Source organism: Manacus vitellinus, unplaced genomic scaffold, assembly GCF_001715985.3.
Source record: "Manacus vitellinus isolate BGI_N305 unplaced genomic scaffold, ASM171598v3 scaffold_2_pilon, whole genome shotgun sequence".
In the NCBI taxonomy this organism is placed as follows: Eukaryota; Metazoa; Chordata; class Aves; order Passeriformes; family Pipridae; genus Manacus; species Manacus vitellinus.
The window spans coordinates 47,555,031-47,577,146 of record NW_021940208.1 but is presented as its reverse complement, the minus strand read 5'-3'; the positions used below and the strand labels follow the sequence as shown (position 1 = coordinate 47,577,146).

General features: G+C 33.9%; 1 protein-coding gene across 12 annotated transcripts in view; it reads left to right on the top strand.

The window, feature by feature from the left end:
- Nucleotides 1-22,116, top strand: part of DOCK9 (dedicator of cytokinesis 9) — a 111,215-nt gene that overhangs the window by 55,804 nt on the left and 33,295 nt on the right. For all 12 annotated transcript variants that reach the window (XM_029960985.1, XM_018071162.2, XM_018071159.2 and 9 more), the window contains exons 10-34: nt 1,196-1,270; nt 1,365-1,505; nt 1,840-2,040; nt 2,184-2,306; nt 4,695-4,777; nt 5,208-5,330; nt 7,063-7,142; nt 7,227-7,414; nt 7,539-7,604; nt 8,197-8,289; nt 8,542-8,665; nt 9,053-9,174; nt 10,532-10,618; nt 11,271-11,360; nt 11,697-11,812; nt 11,933-12,002; nt 12,142-12,267; nt 12,397-12,468; nt 14,815-14,961; nt 15,574-15,657; nt 16,283-16,394; nt 19,023-19,201; nt 19,960-20,076; nt 20,722-20,842; nt 21,640-21,773. In XM_029960985.1, coding sequence (XP_029816845.1) covers nt 1,196-1,270; nt 1,365-1,505; nt 1,840-2,040; nt 2,184-2,306; nt 4,695-4,777; nt 5,208-5,330; nt 7,063-7,142; nt 7,227-7,414; nt 7,539-7,604; nt 8,197-8,289; nt 8,542-8,665; nt 9,053-9,174; nt 10,532-10,618; nt 11,271-11,360; nt 11,697-11,812; nt 11,933-12,002; nt 12,142-12,267; nt 12,397-12,468; nt 14,815-14,961; nt 15,574-15,657; nt 16,283-16,394; nt 19,023-19,201; nt 19,960-20,076; nt 20,722-20,842; nt 21,640-21,773 — 2,874 coding nt within the window. The remainder of the gene's footprint in view (nt 1-1,195; nt 1,271-1,364; nt 1,506-1,839; nt 2,041-2,183; nt 2,307-4,694; nt 4,778-5,207; nt 5,331-7,062; nt 7,143-7,226; nt 7,415-7,538; nt 7,605-8,196; nt 8,290-8,541; nt 8,666-9,052; nt 9,175-10,531; nt 10,619-11,270; nt 11,361-11,696; nt 11,813-11,932; nt 12,003-12,141; nt 12,268-12,396; nt 12,469-14,814; nt 14,962-15,573; nt 15,658-16,282; nt 16,395-19,022; nt 19,202-19,959; nt 20,077-20,721; nt 20,843-21,639; nt 21,774-22,116) is intronic.

The following is a 22,116-nucleotide window of genomic DNA, read 5'->3' as shown; positions in this document are numbered from 1 at the left end:
GCTAAAGATAACAAAGTAAATTAAATGAAAACCATTAGAGCATTTTTACTCAAAATAGCACCTCAGAAGTTTTTTTCTGTAGTACATCCTTTAAACCAGGTTATTTTTTAAAATTTCTGTTATCAACCTAAAAATAGGATTTTGAGCTCTTAGATTATGTTCTTTTGGTTTGGTTTGGTTTTTTTTCTTTTTCTTGAGACATAGGAGAAGTTGCTTCAAACTCCAGCAAAGCAGATGTAGACAGTAGATCACTTCCAGTCTCATGGTCAGTGATGAGAATTTTGAGTTTGTAACTTCTTTTAACCCATACAGCTTAATCCAAAGAGAGACACCTGTCTGTAATGTAATACTTTGTATCCCTGTTTAGCCAGCTGCTACTTTGGGAATGGCAGCTCTCCTGCATGGATAATTTTGGCATGTGTATATGTTCATTTGTCATGTCCTGTGACTTTAAAAATCATAGAATACTCTTTAAATAATACCTTTTTCCAAAAAAGGTAACCTGTGTATACGGTCAGTTTTCACATTCTATTTTGTAGCACTTCACTTTTGTTTTACTGTTAATCCACAAATCCCAGGCAGGATCAGTGTACAGTGAACTCCGCAAAGTAACTTTTAAGTGTGAGGGGTTTATCCTTTGGAAGTTTTGGAGGTTTTTCCAGCTACCCACAGGAAAACCACTTCTTTGGCAATAGAGCTCAAGAGAAGCAAAAAAAGAAAGCAACCAAGAAAAAGAGAAAAGAAAGGGAGCTATGATGGTGTTTCTTAATTTAGATGATCTGTTGTTTCCTGAGCAATCTTATGTTCTCAGGATAGCTCTGAGCTTTAACCTACAGTCATAATTTATTTTTTCATTTAAATAAAATGATGTTGTGAAAGTCATTGTTTAAGGAGGCAAAGTGCTATATAAGTTATGCTGGAGTATACTTCCCATGAGCTTGGAAGGTTACATGTTGCTGATGTAAGTTTTTAGATTTCTAGGCCTGGAAGAAAGCCTTTAGAGGAGAGGCTCTCACTTTTTACTTAGACATGGTGGAGCAATGTAAACTAAGGAGTTACAAAGCTCAGTAATGGAAAAACAAATGCATGAATTAAAAATGTGTAAAGCTTTGAACATCACAGAAAAGGGATGACACTAAAATCCACTTTTATTTAATAGTGCAATACTAAGACTTTTTTTTCTTATTTTGAACAGAGTACCAGAGAAGCAGAAATCAAGCTGAAAAGTGAAAGCAGAGTTAAACTTTTTGCCTTGGATCCAGATGCACAGGTTAGACTTCTTAAAAGGAAGCAGTGGTTTTTTTATGTTGATCATTTTGAGATGAAAACCAACTTACTGTAATTTTTCTTTTCTCTTTTTAAAGAAACTAGACTTTTCTAGTATTGAACCAGAAGTGAAGCCATTTGAAGAGAAATTTGGAAAAAAAATTCTTGTGAGGTGTAACGATTTATCTTTTAATTTGCAAAGCTGCGTTGCAGAAAACGAAGAAGGACCAACAACAAATGTAAATAATTATTCTAATTACTTTCTGTTGATATGTTAATGAGTGTCTTAATGGCAGGGATTCCTTGCTGTGATTGAGAAGTTTGTATTATGGGGATTTTTTTTCTACTCTTTTAAATCAAAATGAAAGCCTAAATCCTACAAAAAGTAACTTTGCTAATATTTTTGCTGTGCAATAGAGAGAGAAATTTTTCTTTTACTGTCTTTTACATCTTGTCAGTAATATCTAGTGATGGATGTGTTTATGAAAATGTTACTCATCTTTCTTTTGTGCACATTTTTACAGTGATATGGATACCAGCAATGACACTTGATTCTTTTTTTTTAATGTCTAGGTAGAACCTTTCTTTGTCACATTGTCACTATTTGATATTAAAAACAACAGGAAGATTTCAGCAGATTTCCATGTGGATTTGAACCACCCCTCAGTAAGGCACATGATACCCAGTGTACCTCAACAGATGATGAATGGCAGCGGTGATAGCTTACACAGAATTCAAGACATTCATGAAACTGTGTTACAATATCCAAAGCAGGTAAGAACTAGTAACCTAAAGAGTTAGTAGGATTTTGGATACAAGAAAAGAGTTTTCCTATATGACTTGGATGGCTTTCTGTTATGTGTTGTAAAATGTTGCCTGCATTTTCCTTTTATATTTATTTCTCATTTCATTTCTAGGGAATATTCTCAGTCACATGTCCTCATACTGACATTTTCCTTGTGGCTAGAATAGAAAAGGTATTACAAGGAAGTGTTACACATTGTGCTGAACCATATATGAAAAGTTCAGATTCTTCAAAGGTATGTTATTTTCTTCTGTGGCATGAACAAAATACTGAGGCAAAGCAGGTTGATTTTGAATTAGTAAATATCGATCAAAACCTTAGTTGTTTCCTAGTAAATTCGGATAGCTACAATTTAGTAAATAAAATTCAGTTATTACTAGTAACTATTATTACATTAAAGTCTAACATTTTATTTGAAACATTTATTTCACTTTTTCTAATTGTGACAATCTATGATTTTTATAATGTCTTTAAACTGGTTTGACAAAAGTGTATTGAACTTCAGTGTGAAAGTTTAGTTGAAAAATTTTGAACAGTGAAATATTGATCATAAATTAACTGTACGTCTCTCTTAGTTAATGCATCTTATGTACTATATCATTGTTGACTTTTCCTTTGTCTCACTTTCTGGTGACCACAGTTTACTGGAACTTTATCTACACTCTTGATGTTTTTTTCCTTCAGAACCACTGAGATCATTAAGCTTTTGGTTTTATGTATAAAATGCTTTGCAGGTTTGAGAGAAGTCGAAATCACTTTTAGAAATAAACCACTGAACCATCTTAAGTTTTCAGGAGTCTCAGATGACAAAAGATTTTAATGTTCTCTGAAATGTATCTACAAAAAGTTTTGTTAGTTGCTACTTCTTGTTTGTCACTGAAGAAATAGAGGTTTGATTTTGTTGATTTACACTTAAATAGCTGGATCAGGATATTAGAGAAAAGTGTTTTTTAAGCACTGTCAGCTACTGTTGACATTCTTCCTGTTTTCAACTAGTGAAAGGGAAGAAGGAATGGTTAACTTTCAGTGTCTGCAGAGAAACAGTGCTCTTTCCTATGGGTTTACTGCTGGCCAAGCTACATGTAAAAGACCCTGTATTTTTCACTTGGTCTTAATATAGATCAACCTACTGATTTGCTTTTCCAGGAATGCTTGAGATTTTTTTTTCAGCTATTGTTGGAAAACAGCAGCTTTGTATTTTAGGAGTCTGGTTTTAAAGTGTATGCTGACTGTTACTGAAGTTAAAACAAACCTGAACTGAGTAGCTGATTTTGGTGGCCTTGGGCTTGAGCCACATAGGAAGGTTGAGCAAGCCCAAGTGTTCCCACATTTGATGCTGCAGGCTAGACTTGTGCTGCCCTGTGCTGCAGGAATAGCCAGTAGGAACACTCTTGGTTATATTAACTTAACGCTGTACATTTCTGGTATTCAATTGCTTATCATTTTATACAACTGAACACTTTGTTTGAAATTTGTTTCAGTTCTTGTTCGTAGGGATTACAGTGTATTAACAAAACAGAACAGTACTAGTTATATAGGCCTCCATTTGTATCAGTGCAATGAGCAAGTTCCTGTTCCCTGCAGAATTACTACTCTGGACAAGGAAAAGGGAAAACAGAAGTAGCAAATTCTGTAGCCAAGGAATCACTTGTTCTCCCCTTAAACATTGATTTCGTGATGATTACTTACCAAGGTTTTATGCTTCCAAGTGCCATTTCCCCCTTTTTACAGGAAAGAATAATGGAGAGTTGGCTCAAACACAGTAATAGAATCAGCTCTTTATAATGTCAGCAGCATAGATCAGACATAATGTTCAGGCAGTTTTACTCTGTAGGTTGTTTTGTCTCTGACAAATAATTTTGCTCTGTGTAGACACATAGGAGAAGCTGATTTCTGGAAAAGAGAAGCCCACTGCTCTGTCAGAAACTTTTGCTTAGATCAAGTGGTTCAGCTCAGTGTTGAACATATCATACCAGTGCATTTCTAGCTCTGATTGTTGTACATGTTGGCTGTATATAATGGAATTTTTTGTTATTTCAAAAGTTAACAAAATCAAAAATTTGAACTTTTAATGAAAACAATATTGCGATGTCACTACATAGGATTGTCCGTGTGCATAGGATTGTACATGTGATCTTCATAAAACTCCTCCCCATATTCTGTGTGTATTTGTAATACAAATATTGCAGAGTATTGTAGTATTTAGTCTGCAGGACTGTATTCTGGTACATAGGATGGGTGGTGAATAGGGGGGCAAATGGGAGTTGAAATGTTTTTTTTTCCTGGAATTTGAGTTTTGTCTTAAGAAACAGTTGATTTTTGCTCTAGCTTTCCATATAAGTTTTGTATATAATAATTTTTTTCTCAATTAAATATTTATTATCAGAGGTGTAGATACGTCTGCATTTTCACCTGTGAAATGCTGTGAAATGAACAGGCTGTGCTTAACCTGAAATGAATCATTAAGAGGCATTTTCAATTTTCTTTCACTCACATACTTAGGATTAATCTTCTAAAGAAGATTTTCTAATTCATGTCAGTGTCAACATATGTTTTTTTCTTGTGTACTAGTGGTGCAAAAAATTTAGCTTTTCAAGCATGGCATTTCTCATGTCCCTTGCAGGTTGCACAGAAAGTTTTGAAGAATGCTAAGCAGGCATGCCAGAGATTAGGTCAATATAGAATGCCTTTTGCCTGGGCAGCTAGGTAAGGACAATCGGGTTTTTTTATTTGACTTTTCTCTAACATTATTTTCTACATCTCCCTTCTTGTAAAACTTAATGTGCTATTTAAATTGTTGATTGTTTTGCTTTCAATTAACCAAAGCTTCTGACAAATTTACACTTCAACTCTGTAGTAGGAAAAAAAGTTATAAACATTCATTACATTATTATTTAAACCATTAAATATTGCCAACTGTTTTCTATTGACCATATTTTTTTAAGCTACTCAGAATGAAGTGGTTCACACTTATTTGTTAGACTGAGCTATTTATATGTTAAAACTCACCTACAGGAGTGTTAAATGTGTAATATGGAGGATGGTGCAGTATGCTCTGATTTCTAATAAAGAAATTTCCTAAAGTGAATTTCAGCACTTTCATAAACTCAGCTGAAGGCAAGACTTTTACTTTCAGGACGCTGTTTAAAGATGCCTCAGGAACTCTGGACAAAAATGCAAGATTTTCTCCTCTCTTCAGACAAGACAGTAATAAACTCTCAAATGAAGACATGCTGAAATCATTAGCAGATTTCAGGAAGTAAGTCTGATTTTCCCACTTTGAAAAACCAAACCAAACCAAACAAACACCTGAACACCCCCCATTCCTCACCCTAAGCCCCCTCATATTTCGTTATGTTCTTGAACTGGAGCATCTAATATTTTGACATATGTATTTGTATGTCTTTAATTTCAAATATGGAAGCTGTATAAATACAATCAAGACCTTCACACAGGCTACGGATCCTTCCTTTGCAGGGTTTAGGGGCTCCAAGCAGGACTGAAGTATTATACAACGTGTAACATGCAATCAGCATCATAGCCTGAAGTAGCTCTATGCTAGGAGTTATACTCACAAAATATGCTCTTCTGGTTCTCAAAGGAAAGCAAATATGAGCATAAATCATCTGTTCACTGACCTTGGACAGAGAATGCTAGCTCTCAGGAAAAGGGATTCAAGCCAGTAGCTAGTCCATGTTCCTGGGGAGTGCATGTCTCAGGATGGCTAAATAACAGAATGTAGATTTTTTTTTTTTACAAAGTATTCTTAAAGACTTCATCAGTTTGTGTGCAAGAATGTATCACTGACAGGTGATCATATTCATAAAGTTGCTAATCCCCTTATTAAATAGGATGTAAAATAATATAGCAATCTTTGCTGCTTTGCAAAGATGTTTCCACTTCTGTTACGATAGAGTTAGCTGGAGTGGTATTGATTTGAATGATCACTAAGCACAAAAGGCTTGGGCTGTAGTTTCTTTATTTTATTCTTGCTTAACAAATCTGATAAGGAGATGAGGTTTGTAAGAGTTATTTTAATTCACTTTTAGCAAGTGTCTTAAAATTTCATTGAAGTTTATGTAACATTGAAATGGCTGTGTACTGATACTCCTTGCCATAAATTGAAACTAATAGTAAATTAGCCTGCCATGTCATTTTACTTTGTGAATTAAGAAAATGCTTTTTGTTATTTCAGCATCCTGTTTATGGAATCATGTACAGTATTTCACAGGAATTATAGTAAGAAATAGGATATAACGTCTAAGGCATAGATGTTGGAATTGAATCCAGACACCAGCCTGAAGTTGTTTGCTTCACAGCATGGGATTGCATTTTGGGAAAATTTTGCGCCCACTTGCTGTGCAATAATTTAAAAAATTATGCTGCTAACTGTCTTTACTAATAAAGGGTTCTGCATAGTTTTACATTGGAAAATACTTGTACTTCGAATCATATTTCTGAATTAGTTACATGATAACATATAAGAAATTTCAGTGTTGGCTAGTTTTGCAGGGTGAGTTTTTAGTCTAGAAAAAGGAAGAGGTAGGAACTTGCTGATTTCTCTTCCCTCCCCAGGTTTACCCTACTACCATGAGTGCTTATCACTGGCCATTGAGATTTAAAAAACTTACTTATAGATCCCCTCTTTCCTGCAAATGATAGTAAGTTATTACATGGCAAACAAAACCTATCTTTGTCAAAGTTTTTCATTTTGATTTAAAGAAAGAAGTCATTCTTTTTTGTGACTTTTTCCACACTTTTCCACATAAAGCCTTTTATATTTTCCTGAGAATTTAAAGGAAAAGAAAACTGTGAATCTAAGCAAAAATTACTTGATCAGTCATCCACCCTCAAAACACCTTTCCTCTCATACTTCTATTTCAGGATATTACTTTTGCCTCTGTTTCCTATGATCTTTTTTTGCTGGTATCTGATTTGCATTTAGCCTGACTTTGAGGTGTTTGGTTTTTTTTTTTTTTTCCTTCCTATAGACCTGAAAAGATGGCCAAACTTCCTGTTATTTTAGGAAATCTGGATGTTACAATTGATAACGTGTCACCAGATTTTCCAAGTAAGTATTAACAAACACTGTTAGATGGTCAGTCAGGCTTTTTCCTCTTTGTTTTTTTATTCGATTCTTTTAATGTATTTTCAGATTATGTTAACTCATCATACATTCCCATGAAGCAGTTTGAAAACAGCACCAAGACACTAACAACATTTGAAATAGAGGAGTTTGTTCCCTGTATACCAAAATACACTCAGCCTTTCACCATCTACAACAATCATCTTTATGTTTATCCAAAGCACTTGAAATATGACAGTCAAAAGTCTTTTGCAAAGGTGAGTACAGGAAAGCTGTACCTTCTTTCTCAGGTTTGGTTAAGATTGTTTACAACTGAGATTTATTTCTGTGATTATCCTTATGATTAATTGTTTGGGTTTATGTTTTTAAATACTGCTTTAGGCTAGAAATATTGCGGTGTGCATTGAGTTCAAGGATTCTGATGAAGAGGATTCTTTGCCTTTAAAGGTTAGTCTCTCGATTTTTTAAACAGATAAAAGAAAATAGTGAACAGGTAGCTAAGTAACACAGTAGTACTGGATTTATTGATCTAGTTTGGGATGGTGGCTTCTGTCCTTTTGCATTTGGCATAAGAGTAACTTCTGGATGGCTTGCTTGTTTTTGATATAAAAGATTACTAAAGAACCCTCAGATCATTTAATTTCTTTATATCAACAAAAATTCCAGGAATAAACTTGTTGCAAACAAGGGTGGTTTATGCGTACTCCACAGTAAGTTGAAACAGCAAATCTTTAGATCAACTGAAAAACCAAACTCCATGTTTATTTATGAGCCATCAGAGTGTATAAAAGGTGTCTGGAAGTGAAAAAATAGAGAAATGTGTAGACATCTTGAGGTGAGATAACAGAGTCAGCTCTCCTGCACAGCAGGCAGACTACAGATCATGTAGTCTGATCCCTGATCAGACTGTTTCCTTTGCACAGATCCCTGTCATTATTAACAAAAGTTAATATATTTCAATTTCTGGGTGAAACATTCTAAACTGAGAGTGAAAAAAAAGAATCACAGGGTTTTCTGTTCTTTTTCCCTTTCTTCTAAGTGTATCTATGGTAGACCTGGTGGACCAGTATTTACAAGAAGTGCATTTGCTGCTGTTCTGCATCACCACCAAAATCCAGAGTTTTATGATGAGGTAAGCTACCCTTCTGAGCTAACTTTTACTGGGTTATGTACTAGGTAAGTTTCAAAAATACAGGAAAGTATTAGAGGATTGCAAAGTTCTCAGTTAAATCAGATTCCCCTTTTCACTGTAAGTAAATTTTTTGGAGTTTTGTATGTGTGATTGTTGATCTTGCTTCAAATAATACATAATCTGGAACTACAACCAGTAACACATATCAGTGGTCTAGCTGAAAACTTCTACAGAGACTTCTTTGCCTTTCAGATTAAAATAGAATTGCCCACTCAGTTACATGAAAAGCACCACTTGTTGTTCACCTTCTACCATGTCAGCTGTGATAATTCAAGCAAGGGGAGTACAAAGAAGAAAGATGTTGTTGAAACACAAGGTTTGTACACTAATGCTTTACTTTCAGTAACTACTGGGGAAATTTTTTGAAATGTTCTTATCTGTTAACCTGTGACTTCTGTGATCCATGTAATGCTTCCTACTTACATTATACCGACTGAAAGACTACATAAAATATTTCTTCTAATTTAAATGTTTCAAATGTTGGTTTAGAATGCTCATCACATGTATGGTGTTCTTGAAACTCAGTGAGAATTTATCTGCATTTTTAATGATTTCTAATTGTTTGAGTTCAAATTGTGTGGCCTTTACAGCAATATTTTCTTGTTTCTGAATTACATATCAAAATTATTCAGTAAGACTTTTGTAAGGCTTTATGTTAAGTTTCATCAGATATTTAAAATTACTTGCCTTTCATCTTCCATAGTTGGGTATTCTTGGCTTCCTCTGATAAAAGATGGAAGAGTGGTCACCAATGAGCAACACATCCCAGTATCAGCAAATCTTCCATCAGGCTATCTTAGTTATCAAGAAGTGGGTGTTGGAAAGGTATGCTATATGAAATTGCTCTAATCTTGGAAAAAAACAATGTGGAGAGGAGCTTTGATTGTAGTTCCCCAGTCTGATGATAAGATTTAAGTAATTTTCTAGTAGAATTTATTTTCTTTTATAGTTGAAATGGAATGCTTTGCAAAAGTTAGATGTCTGACTAAGAGGAAACAAACTCAAAGAGAAATGGGAGACCAAAAAAAGAAGTATTAGGGCAGATTGATTCACATTCTTGTAAAAGTCAGGAAGTTAAGTTGTTACATATTTATATTTGTTATTATTTAGCCGATGTACTTAAGAAATGCTTGTTTCATTTTCTGTAATAATTATTAACTAGAAGTTACAGTAATTTTTTAAACATATAAAACTATTTGAGTTTATGAAGGTATGCAAATAATCTGAAGTCCTTTACTAAATTTTTTTTAGCATTTCATGCTGTCTCCTTTCAGTAAGTCCTTTATTCCTGAAAAAGTCTTATTCTCACATCTTGATTTTTGTGATCTTTATGCTTCACTAGTAAAATTTATGGTTGTATTTTTCAAAGCAGAAAGCTTGCATAATTGTAAGTCATAAAAATGATACCAAGGAGAATACAAAATGTGATAGGGGATTTGACAAAGAGATTGAAATGCAGAGACAAAACTGACTAATTTTGGAGGAAGAGACCTAAAATCAACAGCAAGAGGTGCTGCTCTCCTCCTATTCTACCACCTGTTCTTTTTTGAACTCTGCTGTAAGCTTTCCAACCATCGTCTCCTTCACATCTTTCATCTTTTCACATTGTAGGTGTATTCTTTATGCCTCTGCTGTTTGTCTCTGCTCATGCCCATGGGTTGAATGTTAGGCCCAATATGACTAATTGTAGATCTAGCAGTAAAATCTCTCCCTAACTGGTTGTCAGGGTGAACATTCCCATTCTCAGTTCTTTGGAAATGGGATGGGAAGGAAGCACTGGCTGCTACCTGTCAGTGACATATATTAAGCTTTAAACTGTGTGAGTATCTGTGGAAATTCTTGTGTTATTTTTCTCAGAGAACTAGTACATAATTCTCTCTAGTCAGAAGTTTCTTTGCAGTTGTAGGGGAAACATGAACTCTATGCTGTACAGAGAATCAATTCTGTTAGCCATCAGGGAAACTCCTGTGGGACCTTGAAAAAAACATTTTAAGCTCATAAATGCTTTTGGTAATATTGCCTGCATAATTTTCCTTTTTTTATGACTTTATTCATTGCACACATTTCTTCAAACTGTTTTTTTCTTTCTAAAAAAAGTGTTGTTAGTGGTACTATGAACCAATTGTTTTACTCTAATATACTACTGCATTGTTTTACTTTTCCCCTTCATGTGTGCATGCAGCATTCTGGTCCTGAAATTAAATGGGTAGATGGAGGCAAACAACTGTTAAAAATATCCACTCATCTGGTGTCAACTGTGTATACACAGGTGAGTTATAAAACAAATTACATTAGAGAAAGTTTTAGGAATAATGTATGTTTATTGTATGTATTTACAATATTTGGGAAGATTCTTGAACTCAGTATGTTCATCTCTTACTTTTTTGTCTCTTGGACATTTCTCATGGTATCTTTCTTTTACATCAGCTGTGAAAAAACAGAAGATCTTAAATGGAAGCTATTCAAAATATGAGCCTTTTGTCTACCACCCTCCATTCCAATCTGAATTTTCCAGATAAGAGGTCATAGTTTTCTGAAAGCTATTTACTGGCATGTCTGCAATGCAATGAGTCCTGTTATACCTGCTCATAAAAAACATATTATGATCATTTGGGATAATTAAGTATGCTGTACATCAGTTGGAAGCAAATATAAGTGGCATTTTGTATAATGGGTATTCAAGAAACACTGGAAACTTCATATATGGCTTAAAAAATATCAAAATATTAAATAAAAATATTAAAAAAATATCAATGTTACCTATAGACTAAATAAGTCTTCACACTTCAGTAATTTTTGAAAACTGAATCTATGGACAAAGATATGGATTTCTACATATAAATATTTTTAATGTGTTGTGTTTCAGATTATGGATAGTAATGTTTAATTATTTAATTTGTTGTTCTTTTTGTCTCTGACAGGACCAGCACTTGCATAACTTTTTTCAGTACTGTCAGAAAACAGAATCTGGAGCTCGTGCACTAGGAACTGATCTTGTAAAGTATCTTAAGGTATAAAATGGCAGTGAATAACAGATTATTTTATTTATTTATGCTTTTCCTTTAAACATCACCTAATGTGCATTTCAACAGAAAAGTACAAGTAGGTACTTCTAAAATGCTGTTAATAAAACCTGATTTTTATCCCTAATTTACCATAATGTAGAAAACATTTGCTGAATATTTATATTGGAAAATAATCTCAGTTGCTTTCTGTGCAGTATTTCTGGTAGTGTGCAAGCAGTGTGTATTTTTGAAAAAAGACTTGCAATAAATTTTATTGTTTCAGAATTTATGATTTAAATGCCTTTTAGTCAAGAGAGTGACAGTATTACTACTTTCTTTTAGAGCCTTCATGCTATGGAAGGCCATGTGATGATAGCTTTCCTGCCAACTGTTCTCAACCAGTTGTTTAGAGTTCTCACTAGAGCAACTCAAGAGGAAGTGGCAGTCAATGTGACAAGGTAAAGAATTTTAAGTTAAGTGATGACTGGGTTATCACATAAATCTATAACTGAGTAGCATTTTTGCAGTTGCAATCATAGTTTTCTTTATAGGCTTACTTGGTTTTGACTTCTGTTTAGGGTTATTATCCATATTGTTGCTCAGTGTCATGAAGAAGGCTTAGATAGCTACCTGAGATCTTATGTCAAGGTAGGTAAAAAAAAATTGAATGTTTCCTTTTTTTATTTCCCTAAGAAAGAGTATATTTAATTTCAGTTGCATATATTTAATTTCAGTTTTCTCATATTACATCATAATTTCATATTAAATTCTGTTTTTCCTCCCTAAGTATGCTTATAAAGCTGAACCCTATGTTGCTTCTGAATATAAGACAGTACATGAAGAACTGACAAAGTCCATGACAACAATTTTAAAGCCATCTGCTGACTTTCTTACAAGCAACAAGCTACTTAAGGTAAATATTGAACTGTACTTCTTACCTTATGTTCTTATCTGGTCATAACTGAAGAATAGGAACTAATTGTATTGAAATAGTTGTTGAACCCTTGTGGCAATTTCACAGAATGTTTTCTTTTCTCTGCAGTATTCATGGTTTTTCTTTGAAGTTCTGATAAAATCAATGGCTCAACATTTGATAGAAAACTCTAAAGTGAAGGTATGTCAACTTATGCAAAAACATGTTATTCTAAAGAGAATTTTTATTGTCTCTTCTCCAACCACATATTCTAGAGAGAATTTGTATTGTCTCTTCTCCAGTCACATACTTTTATTGCATGTTAGAAGAAACACGTGGTTTTGATTTCTAAATAGTAACTTCATTTGTAAGAAAGGGAGAGAAAGAGGAAAACAGCTGGAGAAATCAGTTGAAACATTAGATAGAAAAAACTTCAGGGCTATATTCAGCATTATTATAAAAGAATAGAAACCCATTAAAATCCATACAGTAGAGCAGTCTGTGTAAATCATCAGTAGAAATTCTTAATTCTTACAGTACAATGAAGTTGGAAGCAATAGTTAACACTGTGGACTTTGATGTAAGCACTACCCCAAAAAATGTGGGCTTCTTCCTGAGCAGTACATTAGCTGAGATATAAAATGACACAGAGAACAGTGAGTCATGAAGTTGACAGTCTTCTATATACAGTAAGAAATATTGATATTTAATTTAGTGTTATCTTCTAAGCTGGAAGGAGAATGCTAAAATTTTAGAAATGCATTTTTTCTACAAAGCCTATAAGCAGTGTTTTTGTGCGTGGGTGACAACTTTTTAGTTTGCTTACTTCTGTATTGAAACAAGTCTTGAAAGTTTCAAGTATACAAAATAGTCCCAGCTGAGTAACATATCAGGTTCTTGTGAAATCATTATCACTATTTTTACTGTGTATTTAGAACATACCTGGAAGTGTGAAGTATACTGGGGAAAAAATAATCGGACAATGATCAGGAAAAAAGCTTTATAGTAGTACACTTAATACTCTGTGGTGTGATCAGTAGAGTCTGAGTCCCAGTTCAACTAACCTGATTGTCATCTTCTCTGTAATGTGAAAAAGAAATCTGCAGAACTAGTTTGCAAGTAGTCTCACTCCTGAACATTGCTTCTTGATTTACAAGCCCCTTAAATATTTTGCTAGCTTCTTTTCTGTCTTATTAGGTAAAGTAATCAATGCAACATGTGTTCACATATTTCCTGCTTATGAGATCTGATAAAAAGATGCATTTCTATATTTGGCAAGATTATTTCTGTAGCAAGAATTTTGTAGTATTTCTGGAAAATGTTTAATTAATGTCCAACAAAGACTGAGCTACAAGAACCTCATAGGACACTGGCATAACCACTAACAGAATTTTTAATTTTTATTTGTTATTTCATGAATGAGTACAGTTCATATTTATGAAGAGATCTTTTTCAACCTTAATATCTGTTTTTAATTATTTTTTTTTCAACTAGAGCTGGAACTTTGAAGGACAATTCAAACATTGATTGTGTAATCATTGATTTATGCACGGCCTTGACAATGACTTGTTCTGTCTAAGAATGTTGCATTTAATCTAGTTAAAACTATGTACATAACAAAGTACTTAAACAATGTGAATGTTGTTTTGATTTCAGTTTAAAAAAAAAAGACAACTAATTGTAGAGTTGCAACAGTTTTTGTCAATGTCGTCAGCCTCACACCACCTGTCCTTTAAGTCCCTTCAGACAAAAGACAGAATCTTTAGTAAAGGTTGTAAGATATAGAGAGACTGCAGTGCCAAAAAGCTAAAAAAAACCCGCTTACTGACCAGTACTGGTCAGAGTGTACAAAATCATTGATGAAGATGTTGAGTGGAAAGAAGGAAATTGTGAACAAAAAGGAAATCTTTTAAGCTAATTGGCAAACTACCTAAAAGTAAGGGAAAACAGTTCTGATTGTGGAAACATAAAAGCACAGAGAGTAAGATTCTGAAGCCTGAGATTTTGAAGTTGCAGAGGAGCAAGAGAAAGAAAGAAGCATGGATGACAATTTCTTCAATGGAAAACAGAGAAGGTATTATTACCAAGATAGTTGCAGAACAGCAAAAACTGTTTTTCTTTTTCAAGGCAGAAAAGACGGTCTAATAATGCATTTACTATATGTGAACCAGCTGGTGTCTGCTTTGGAAAAGAAGATGGATAAAATTGAAGGATTGCCTCTGTTGTCAAGTTTGTTGGGGTATAGAAAAATATTAATGCATTATACTTAGAAGTTTTTATCATTGAAGACTGCCTTGCTTGAACTTCAATAACAGATGTTAGGGCATGTTGTCAAAATTGATTAAAATGCTCTTTTTTCTGCTTTGGTGTAGAAAGTTCAGAAAAATATTGAATTTAAAGAAAATATTTTGTTAAATCACAAATTGGAAAATTTGGAAGTTTTTTTCTCTCTCCTTATCAAGTTATCTATATCTTATCAAAAGTAAATTTTCTGATGTATTTTAGTTTATAAATGATATTAAATATTGTGTCTCAATTTGTTTCTAGCTGTTGCGAAACCAGAGATTTTCTGCTTCCTTTCATCATGCAGTTGAAACAGTTGTCAATATGCTAATGCCACACATCACTCAGAAGTACAGAGACAATCCAGAGGCTTCAAAAAATGCAAACCATAGTCTTGCTGCCTTTATAAAAGTAGGTACAAGAGACTTGGACTCTGTGGTTATTCTTTCAATAATACTGCTTCTTCATATAAAGCTGAATATGCATAATGCCTTTTAAATATAATTTTATGTCCAAGTTAAAATACATTTGCAACTGCTGTAATCAAAAAGACATATATTCTGAAACTTGATATTTTAAAAAATGAATTTATATTTTATTCAAAATATGTTTTTATTTTTCTTCCTTTTTCTTTAAAAATTTTGTCTGGGTTACCTTCCAATCCTATGAAAGTTTTGAGTAGTGCTTTATTTGCATGAATTTTATGTAGACAGTCTTCCAGTATCTTCCATTTTTCAACCACTAAGACCTAGAAGGGATAAAAAATGGATGGGAAATAAAATGGTTGATAAAACTGCTAGTGGCATATAATTTTCATTTCTATCAAGATAGAGTTCTTCTCAAACTGCTTTTTATTTCTGATTTGTTTAAGTTCTACACTCTAAGGGAAAATTTGGTATTCATATATGTACACATAGTTTGCTTGTTCTGTTGGCTTTTGTATTCAAATTGAAATATCAATAATGTGTTTGGAAAATAAACTTATTAAATCAATTGTATCTTGGTTTTACTTGTTTTCCTCAGAGGTGTTTCACTTTTATGGATAGAGGCTTTGTTTTCAAGCAAATCAATAACTACATCAGCTGCTTTGCCCCGGGAGATCCGAAGGTACTCATTGCTTTAACACAAACTATTTTTAAGAATTGTCTCCTCTGCATGGATAGAGTCCTGCATTAAGTCTTCAGATTTTTTTTCCATTTACATTAGAAACCCCTGATCTGTGCCTAGGGCATTTTTTATCCATCAAACCACTTTTTCATGTTTTGTTTCCCATTTTCAAGTGCATTTTACCACCCTAGAGCACGTGTATTGCAAAAGCTATTGGGGCCTGAGGATGCAACAGTAAGCAGAAGTTTTAAGCATGAGTGTGAGAAGTCTAAAGTTGGAAGAGTTGTTATTTCATAAGTGCTTTCACCACTACATTTACTGGAATGGCAAAAGCATGTATCAGATGCCCAAAGAATTTCTGCTGTGGGTCCCAACTTTTCTTATGTTAAAACATAATCTGCTTGTAAACTTTGGACAATGGGAACAGTAAATGGAATTATATCCAGTTTTTAAGTATGAATTACTATGAATTTATTTTATGCTGACGTGGAACTTTGACAGGTCTATATCTATCTTAGTGCAAGACTGAGATAAATCACTTTTTTGTTTTAGAAAGCTGTTTTTAATGTGTTGTTCAAATCGCTGCAACAGTTGTTTAATTTATACTTTAAAATTATTTTTGCAGACTCTTTTTGAATTCAAATTTGAATTTCTTCGTGTAGTCTGCAACCATGAGCACTACATACCTTTGAATCTACCAATGCCATTTGGAAAAGGCAGAGTTCAGAGATACCAAGGTAAGTTCTTCCAAAGTAGCATATAGTATTTTTCTTAAATGTCATCTTTGTATTATTAGATGTGGACACTGCATAACTTCAGGTCTGTGAGACACTGGAAAGCTTGAAATTGTTAAATAGAAGTCTAAAGTTGTAATCCTTTCATTTAAAGGAAGTGTTTAGGTAGCAGAGTAATCTCTCTAAGGTATCTAGTCTTTGAGGACATGATAAACTACATCCTTGACTCCTCCTGCCTTTCCTGCTATGCTTACTAAGTTTGCTTTTTTGTTTTTCATGAGTTAGCTTTTAATTCATTAGTTGTGGAAGCCTGCAACGTTCCTGTAAGTAGGTGTGTAGTGTGAGACTTGGTGTACTTTTTATTTTTTTATATAGCATTCAGGTTAAAAGGGACTTCAATAGGTCTGTAGCCCATCCTCCTGCTCTGATCATGTTAGGTGTTCCTTTGCTAGATGGAACAAGCTCATTTCCCTCGATTTCTCCTGACAGTACATGTGCTCCAGCTTTTTAAGTACCTTGGTGGTCCTTCACTGAACTCACTTAAGAATCTTGTTGTACTAGGAGGCCTAAATACTGCACACAATATTACAGATATGTCTAACCAATGCCAAGTAAAGAGGAACAAACACTTCCTTGATATGCTGGCTATGACCCTGTTGATACAGCCCATGTGCTGTTAACCTTTCTTGTTGCCAGGATGCCATGCTAAATCCTGTTGAAGCTACTGTCCACCTGGATCCCTAGATATTTTTCAGCAGAGCTGCTCCCAAGCTCATTATTCCACAGCTGGTACCATTGCTGGAAGTCGGTCCATCCCAGGTGCAGAATTTTGCTTTTGTCCTCATTGAATTTAATTGCCATTTCTGTAGAACAATTTCTATAGAATCTAGATGCTTCTGTAATGCAGCTCTGCCCTTTGAGCATATAGGCCACCAACCTTTGAGCCCAATGATCCATGTAGTCATTTTTCAGTTTTTCACAATTTATAATGACCCAGTTTGGATACAACAGCCATGTGGACATCTGCTATTCTCCCCAGCAGACAGGTTTACTGGTCTTAAAACATGATTTACCTTTGGTAAATTTATTTTGACCATTCCCAGTCACATTCTTCTCCTTCACTTGATGGCAAAATGATTTGCAAGAAGACTTTCCTCCTTTTCCAAGGACCAAAGAGAGGCCTGTAGTCCCTGTTCATCCCTTGTTATTGAAGGTGTGTGTAATGTCTACCTTCAGTCCTAACAGGTTTACAATTATGGGAGACCCCCTGATTACCATGGCTTAACAAAGGTGATAATGAGTTATATCAATTAACTAACTCTCTCAGGTATCTCATCTGGTCGTGTGGATTTGCATGACTGGAGGTCTCAGGAGATCCCTGACCTGATCCTCATTCACTGCTGATAATTGTCTTTCTTGAAGCTAGTCTCTAGACTGTTAAGGCCTGGGAATCAACAGAGCCTTACCCAAGTCCACTGTCTCTAAATTACAGTCTGACATGTTTTCCTTTTTCATTAGTGCTAATGTAGTGGTAAAAGCTCTTTTTGTTGTTATTGATGTCCATTGCCAGTTTGAGCTGTAGCCGAGCTTTGGCTTTCTTGATGCATCCCTGATCTCCTTGATGCATGCAAAACATGTCACATGTTAGCTACTGCATTTGTGGCTGTGAAGACATTAATTTCTTCCAGGCATTGAACTGTAGCAGAAATCACTAAACAGAGGTGAGGAAGGTGCTTTTACAAGTAATGAGTATACCTGCCTAACATATTTTTGTAGACTAGGTTATTTTTTTATTAAATATTTATTCAGTAGACTCTGCTATGTTAGTAAGGCTAAGTAAATAATTAACGTTGCGGTAGAATAAGATAGAGCAAGATTTGGGACTATGATCTGGACAGCTGCTTAGAACTTTTTTCTGTCTTTGGCTTTTTCAGCCTTCATGTGTCTTGGATAATAATACTGCATAAATATTTTCCTAGAAAAGAGACTACGAATTGGCTTAGGTATCCTAAGAAAATAACAAAACTAGAGAAGATAGTGTTTCTGATTACACAATAAAGAACAGTGTAAAATGCTGCTCCCTGAGTAGGAACTAGGAGTTTGGCCTGTAAAGAAGACCTTTATCGGAAGCTTTTCTGGCTCTGTTTTGCTGTGTCAAGCAGAAGGTATTTCAGGTGATATGGTTGGCTCTTAAGTGAGTTACAAGAAGACCTGTGGAAGTTACAAGAAGGCCTGTGTTGTCTTAGCTATATTTCTTTCTGACCTAACGGATTCCCTTACTGAGAGAGATCTTTGAAAAATGAAAGTGCTTTGAGATTAGCATCTGTTTTTTGATGACTGTACTGAACAATGACAGTGAATATGAGAAAATTTTGGACACCTCTTCATCTGAAATTGTAAACGTATATATATTCTAATAAATGAGATCTTCAAGCTGAAGTTTTTCTTATGATGTCATATATTCAGTACATAAATGAACTGGATTCTTTTATTACACAAAAAGTACTTCCAAGAGGGAGCAGTTCAACTTTGCTGTGTTTGATGTGCTGGGTTTTACTTTAGCCTTAAGTTAATTGATAAATTGATTTAAATAAAACCATCCCTTACATGGAACTTGTACTTTTCTTCCAGACCTTCAACTGGATTATTCATTAACTGATGAATTCTGTAAAAATCACTTCTTAGTTGGACTGCTTCTAAGGGAAGTGGGCAATGCCTTACAGGAGTTCAGAGATGTTCGGCAGATTGCTATCAGTGTGCTCAAGAATTTGATGATAAAGCATTCTTTTGATGATAGATATGCTTCCAGGGTAAGTGTATTGCTATGCTAGTAGTACAAAATAATAAAGATTAAGTGTGCACACATACAGAAAGCTTTTTCGTTCATAAAAGAAACCCCTGTTAATTTGCAGCAAAACTATTTCTGCTCATACTATGATGAAAATTTTACTGATCTGCAAATTCCATCTATTTACCAAATGAAATGACAAAACACAACTTTTAGTATGTGTGGGTTTGCATTTTAGCACATATAGACTAATTGCTGTTCTTAAAGTAATCAGATTTTTACAAGTGTGTTTTAAGCTCTTCTTTTCATTAAACATTAGCTCTTAATATTTGACATCTGTCCTTCCATCATCTATTGTTCGTAAAATAAGCATAAGAAAGCTACAAGTCATGGTGGTAAATTTTCAGTGATTTTTAATTTTCTGACTTTTTTTAACATCAGCTATGCTGTGGAGAAGCCATAAAATTATAATGAAAGGTATAATTAATTTATCAGCCTAACATAATATTAATCTACTTGGTTAGTTTTAGCTGAAATTACATTAATTTTGGAGTTCTTCTGCATTATTTTTAAGCAGTAAATAAAATTTGCTGATCTTCTGTAATTTAGAATGAAATACAGTGTGATGATCACTGCTTTCGTCATTTATGAACTTGTGAATGTGGGCAAATATTTATTAAATGCTCTTTTTTAGTAATGTAGGAATGAATAGATTAAAACTAATTAGTGATTGAAAATTAAAACTGTAATTTTTTTAATGAAGTGCTAAACTCTATTTAGGGTCATCAAGCAAGAATAGCCACTATGTATTTGCCGCTCTTTGGACTGCTTATAGAAAATGTTCAGCGAATCAATGTTAAAGATGTGTCTCCATTTCCTGTTAACCCTTCCAGCAATGTGAGTGACCATTTCTATTTGGTATTCTGAATTATTGTTATCATATTTTAATGGTAACATGTATATGAAACACTATGTACTCCTAGCAACACTGAAACAAAAGGACCACAAAAAATGGTTAATTTTCTAGAAATTAGAGAAGAATTTAACCTTAAAGAGTGCACTTTTGGAAGACTTGCAGTGTAAGAGGGCTACAGGAGAATTAATTAAAGTGGAATTTATGAAGGGTATATGTTGATATATTATGGTTGCATACAATTATTGAATCTAAGATTTAATTATTCATGTATTTTATTTTGTTCTTATCTTGCTCTGTTCCATTTGGTATTAAGAAAAATATTCCAAAACTCTTACAACAAGAGAAATATTTGGGTGTTTGAAATAAAATTATTTTGAGTATTTTTGAAATATCTGTTTTATAGTGTTTAAAATTCAGTGGAATACTCATTTGTTCCATGTTTCCTGAGGTATCATAAATTTTAGGCTATCCCAAGGTTGTACAAATACCTGAATATCTTATTCCATTCTTTAGAGCATATTTAATAGAAATTAAAATCTAAGGAAGAAATATATAACAAATACTTCTCTAGAAGATGCGTCCATTATGTAGAAAAATTGTCACATTTTTCTCTCTTTTCCAAACAGAGTGCAAAGGATGATGCACAGATTTTGCCAACTGCAAGTCAGTTAGTAACACCACAGAAATCAGGAAACACGTTGGATAACAATCTTCCTAAAGATCTCTTTGGTGTTATCTCTGGCATCGGTAAGCACTTAAAAAATATAGTAATTAAAAGGAACTGGTTTCTTTTTTCATTAATTATCAGAAATAAATATTCCGTCCAACTTTGGTTGCTTTCTGCATGTGTACTTGAACCTAATGGAGTCAACAGCTTAGCATGGATCAGATTTCAATCTGTACATGACTTCTGTCATTGGGGATCTTTAGGATTTGCTTTTCCACATGAAACAAAAGCTAATTCTTGAAGTGATACTCCTTTTTTCTCCTCTCAGAAGTGATAGTTCTTGTCTTGTTGCAGAGAAATTGGAGACAAGACTAGCCTTAGTCACTTATGGCAAGAGTGCCATAATCTGCAATTTTGTACATGGTGTTAGAGATCACCTCTAAGCGGTGGTTTTGTTTATGCACCTGGGCATCCTCTTGTCTGTCTTCTTAATGTGTTTTTCTATTTGTTGTTGTCTGCTGTAATTAGCTATGACACTTACTAGTCAATTAAACAGAAAAAGAATTGAAAAATGGGAAAGGGGAGTTTTTAAAATAAGCTTCATGGAAGCATGTATATGTTGCTGTATATGGTTTTTACAGATGTGTGTATGTAGTACATAAGTCTGTGTGTATAAGTATACATATATAATTTGCTGAAACTCTCAAATAAGTTTGTCTTCATTAAAAGTAACTTAATAGAGTTCATTATTTACTTTCTTAAAAAAAATATATATGGTGATTTGAAGTCTGACTAAACTGTGGAGTGACTTTTGTCAGTATATGTATTATTTGAGGTTTTTATATTGTTTGGGGTTGTGGTTTGTTTGTTTTTTTAGCTTCCCCATACACCACATCTACTCCAAATATTAATAGTGTGAGGAACGCTGACTCAAGAGGATCTCTTATAAGTACAGACTCAGGAAACAGTCTCCCAGAAAGACAAAGTGACAAGAGCAATTCTCTTGACAAGGTAAAAAAAACCAAACCAAAATAAAACCCCAAAAGCATATTCCTAAAATTTTGTCCTAATTCTCATAAGAGTTAAATTCTCTGATGTCCATTGTGAATAGTCTTTCTAGAATAACTTCAGAGCAGTATTTTATGTAAGGTTTTCTTTTGCGAAATAATTATCTTGTGAACTCCTTTTACATTGCATTTATTAAGCTGTTTTGCAGAAAATAGAAACAGATTTTCAATGTAGAGACATAAGCAAGCAGTTGTTTTTTCCTTAGATAGAGAAAGGTACTAGATAAAGCATATTGAATTTTACTTGAGGGGACCAAATTGTAGTTAGGACAGCTTCTTTGATTTTG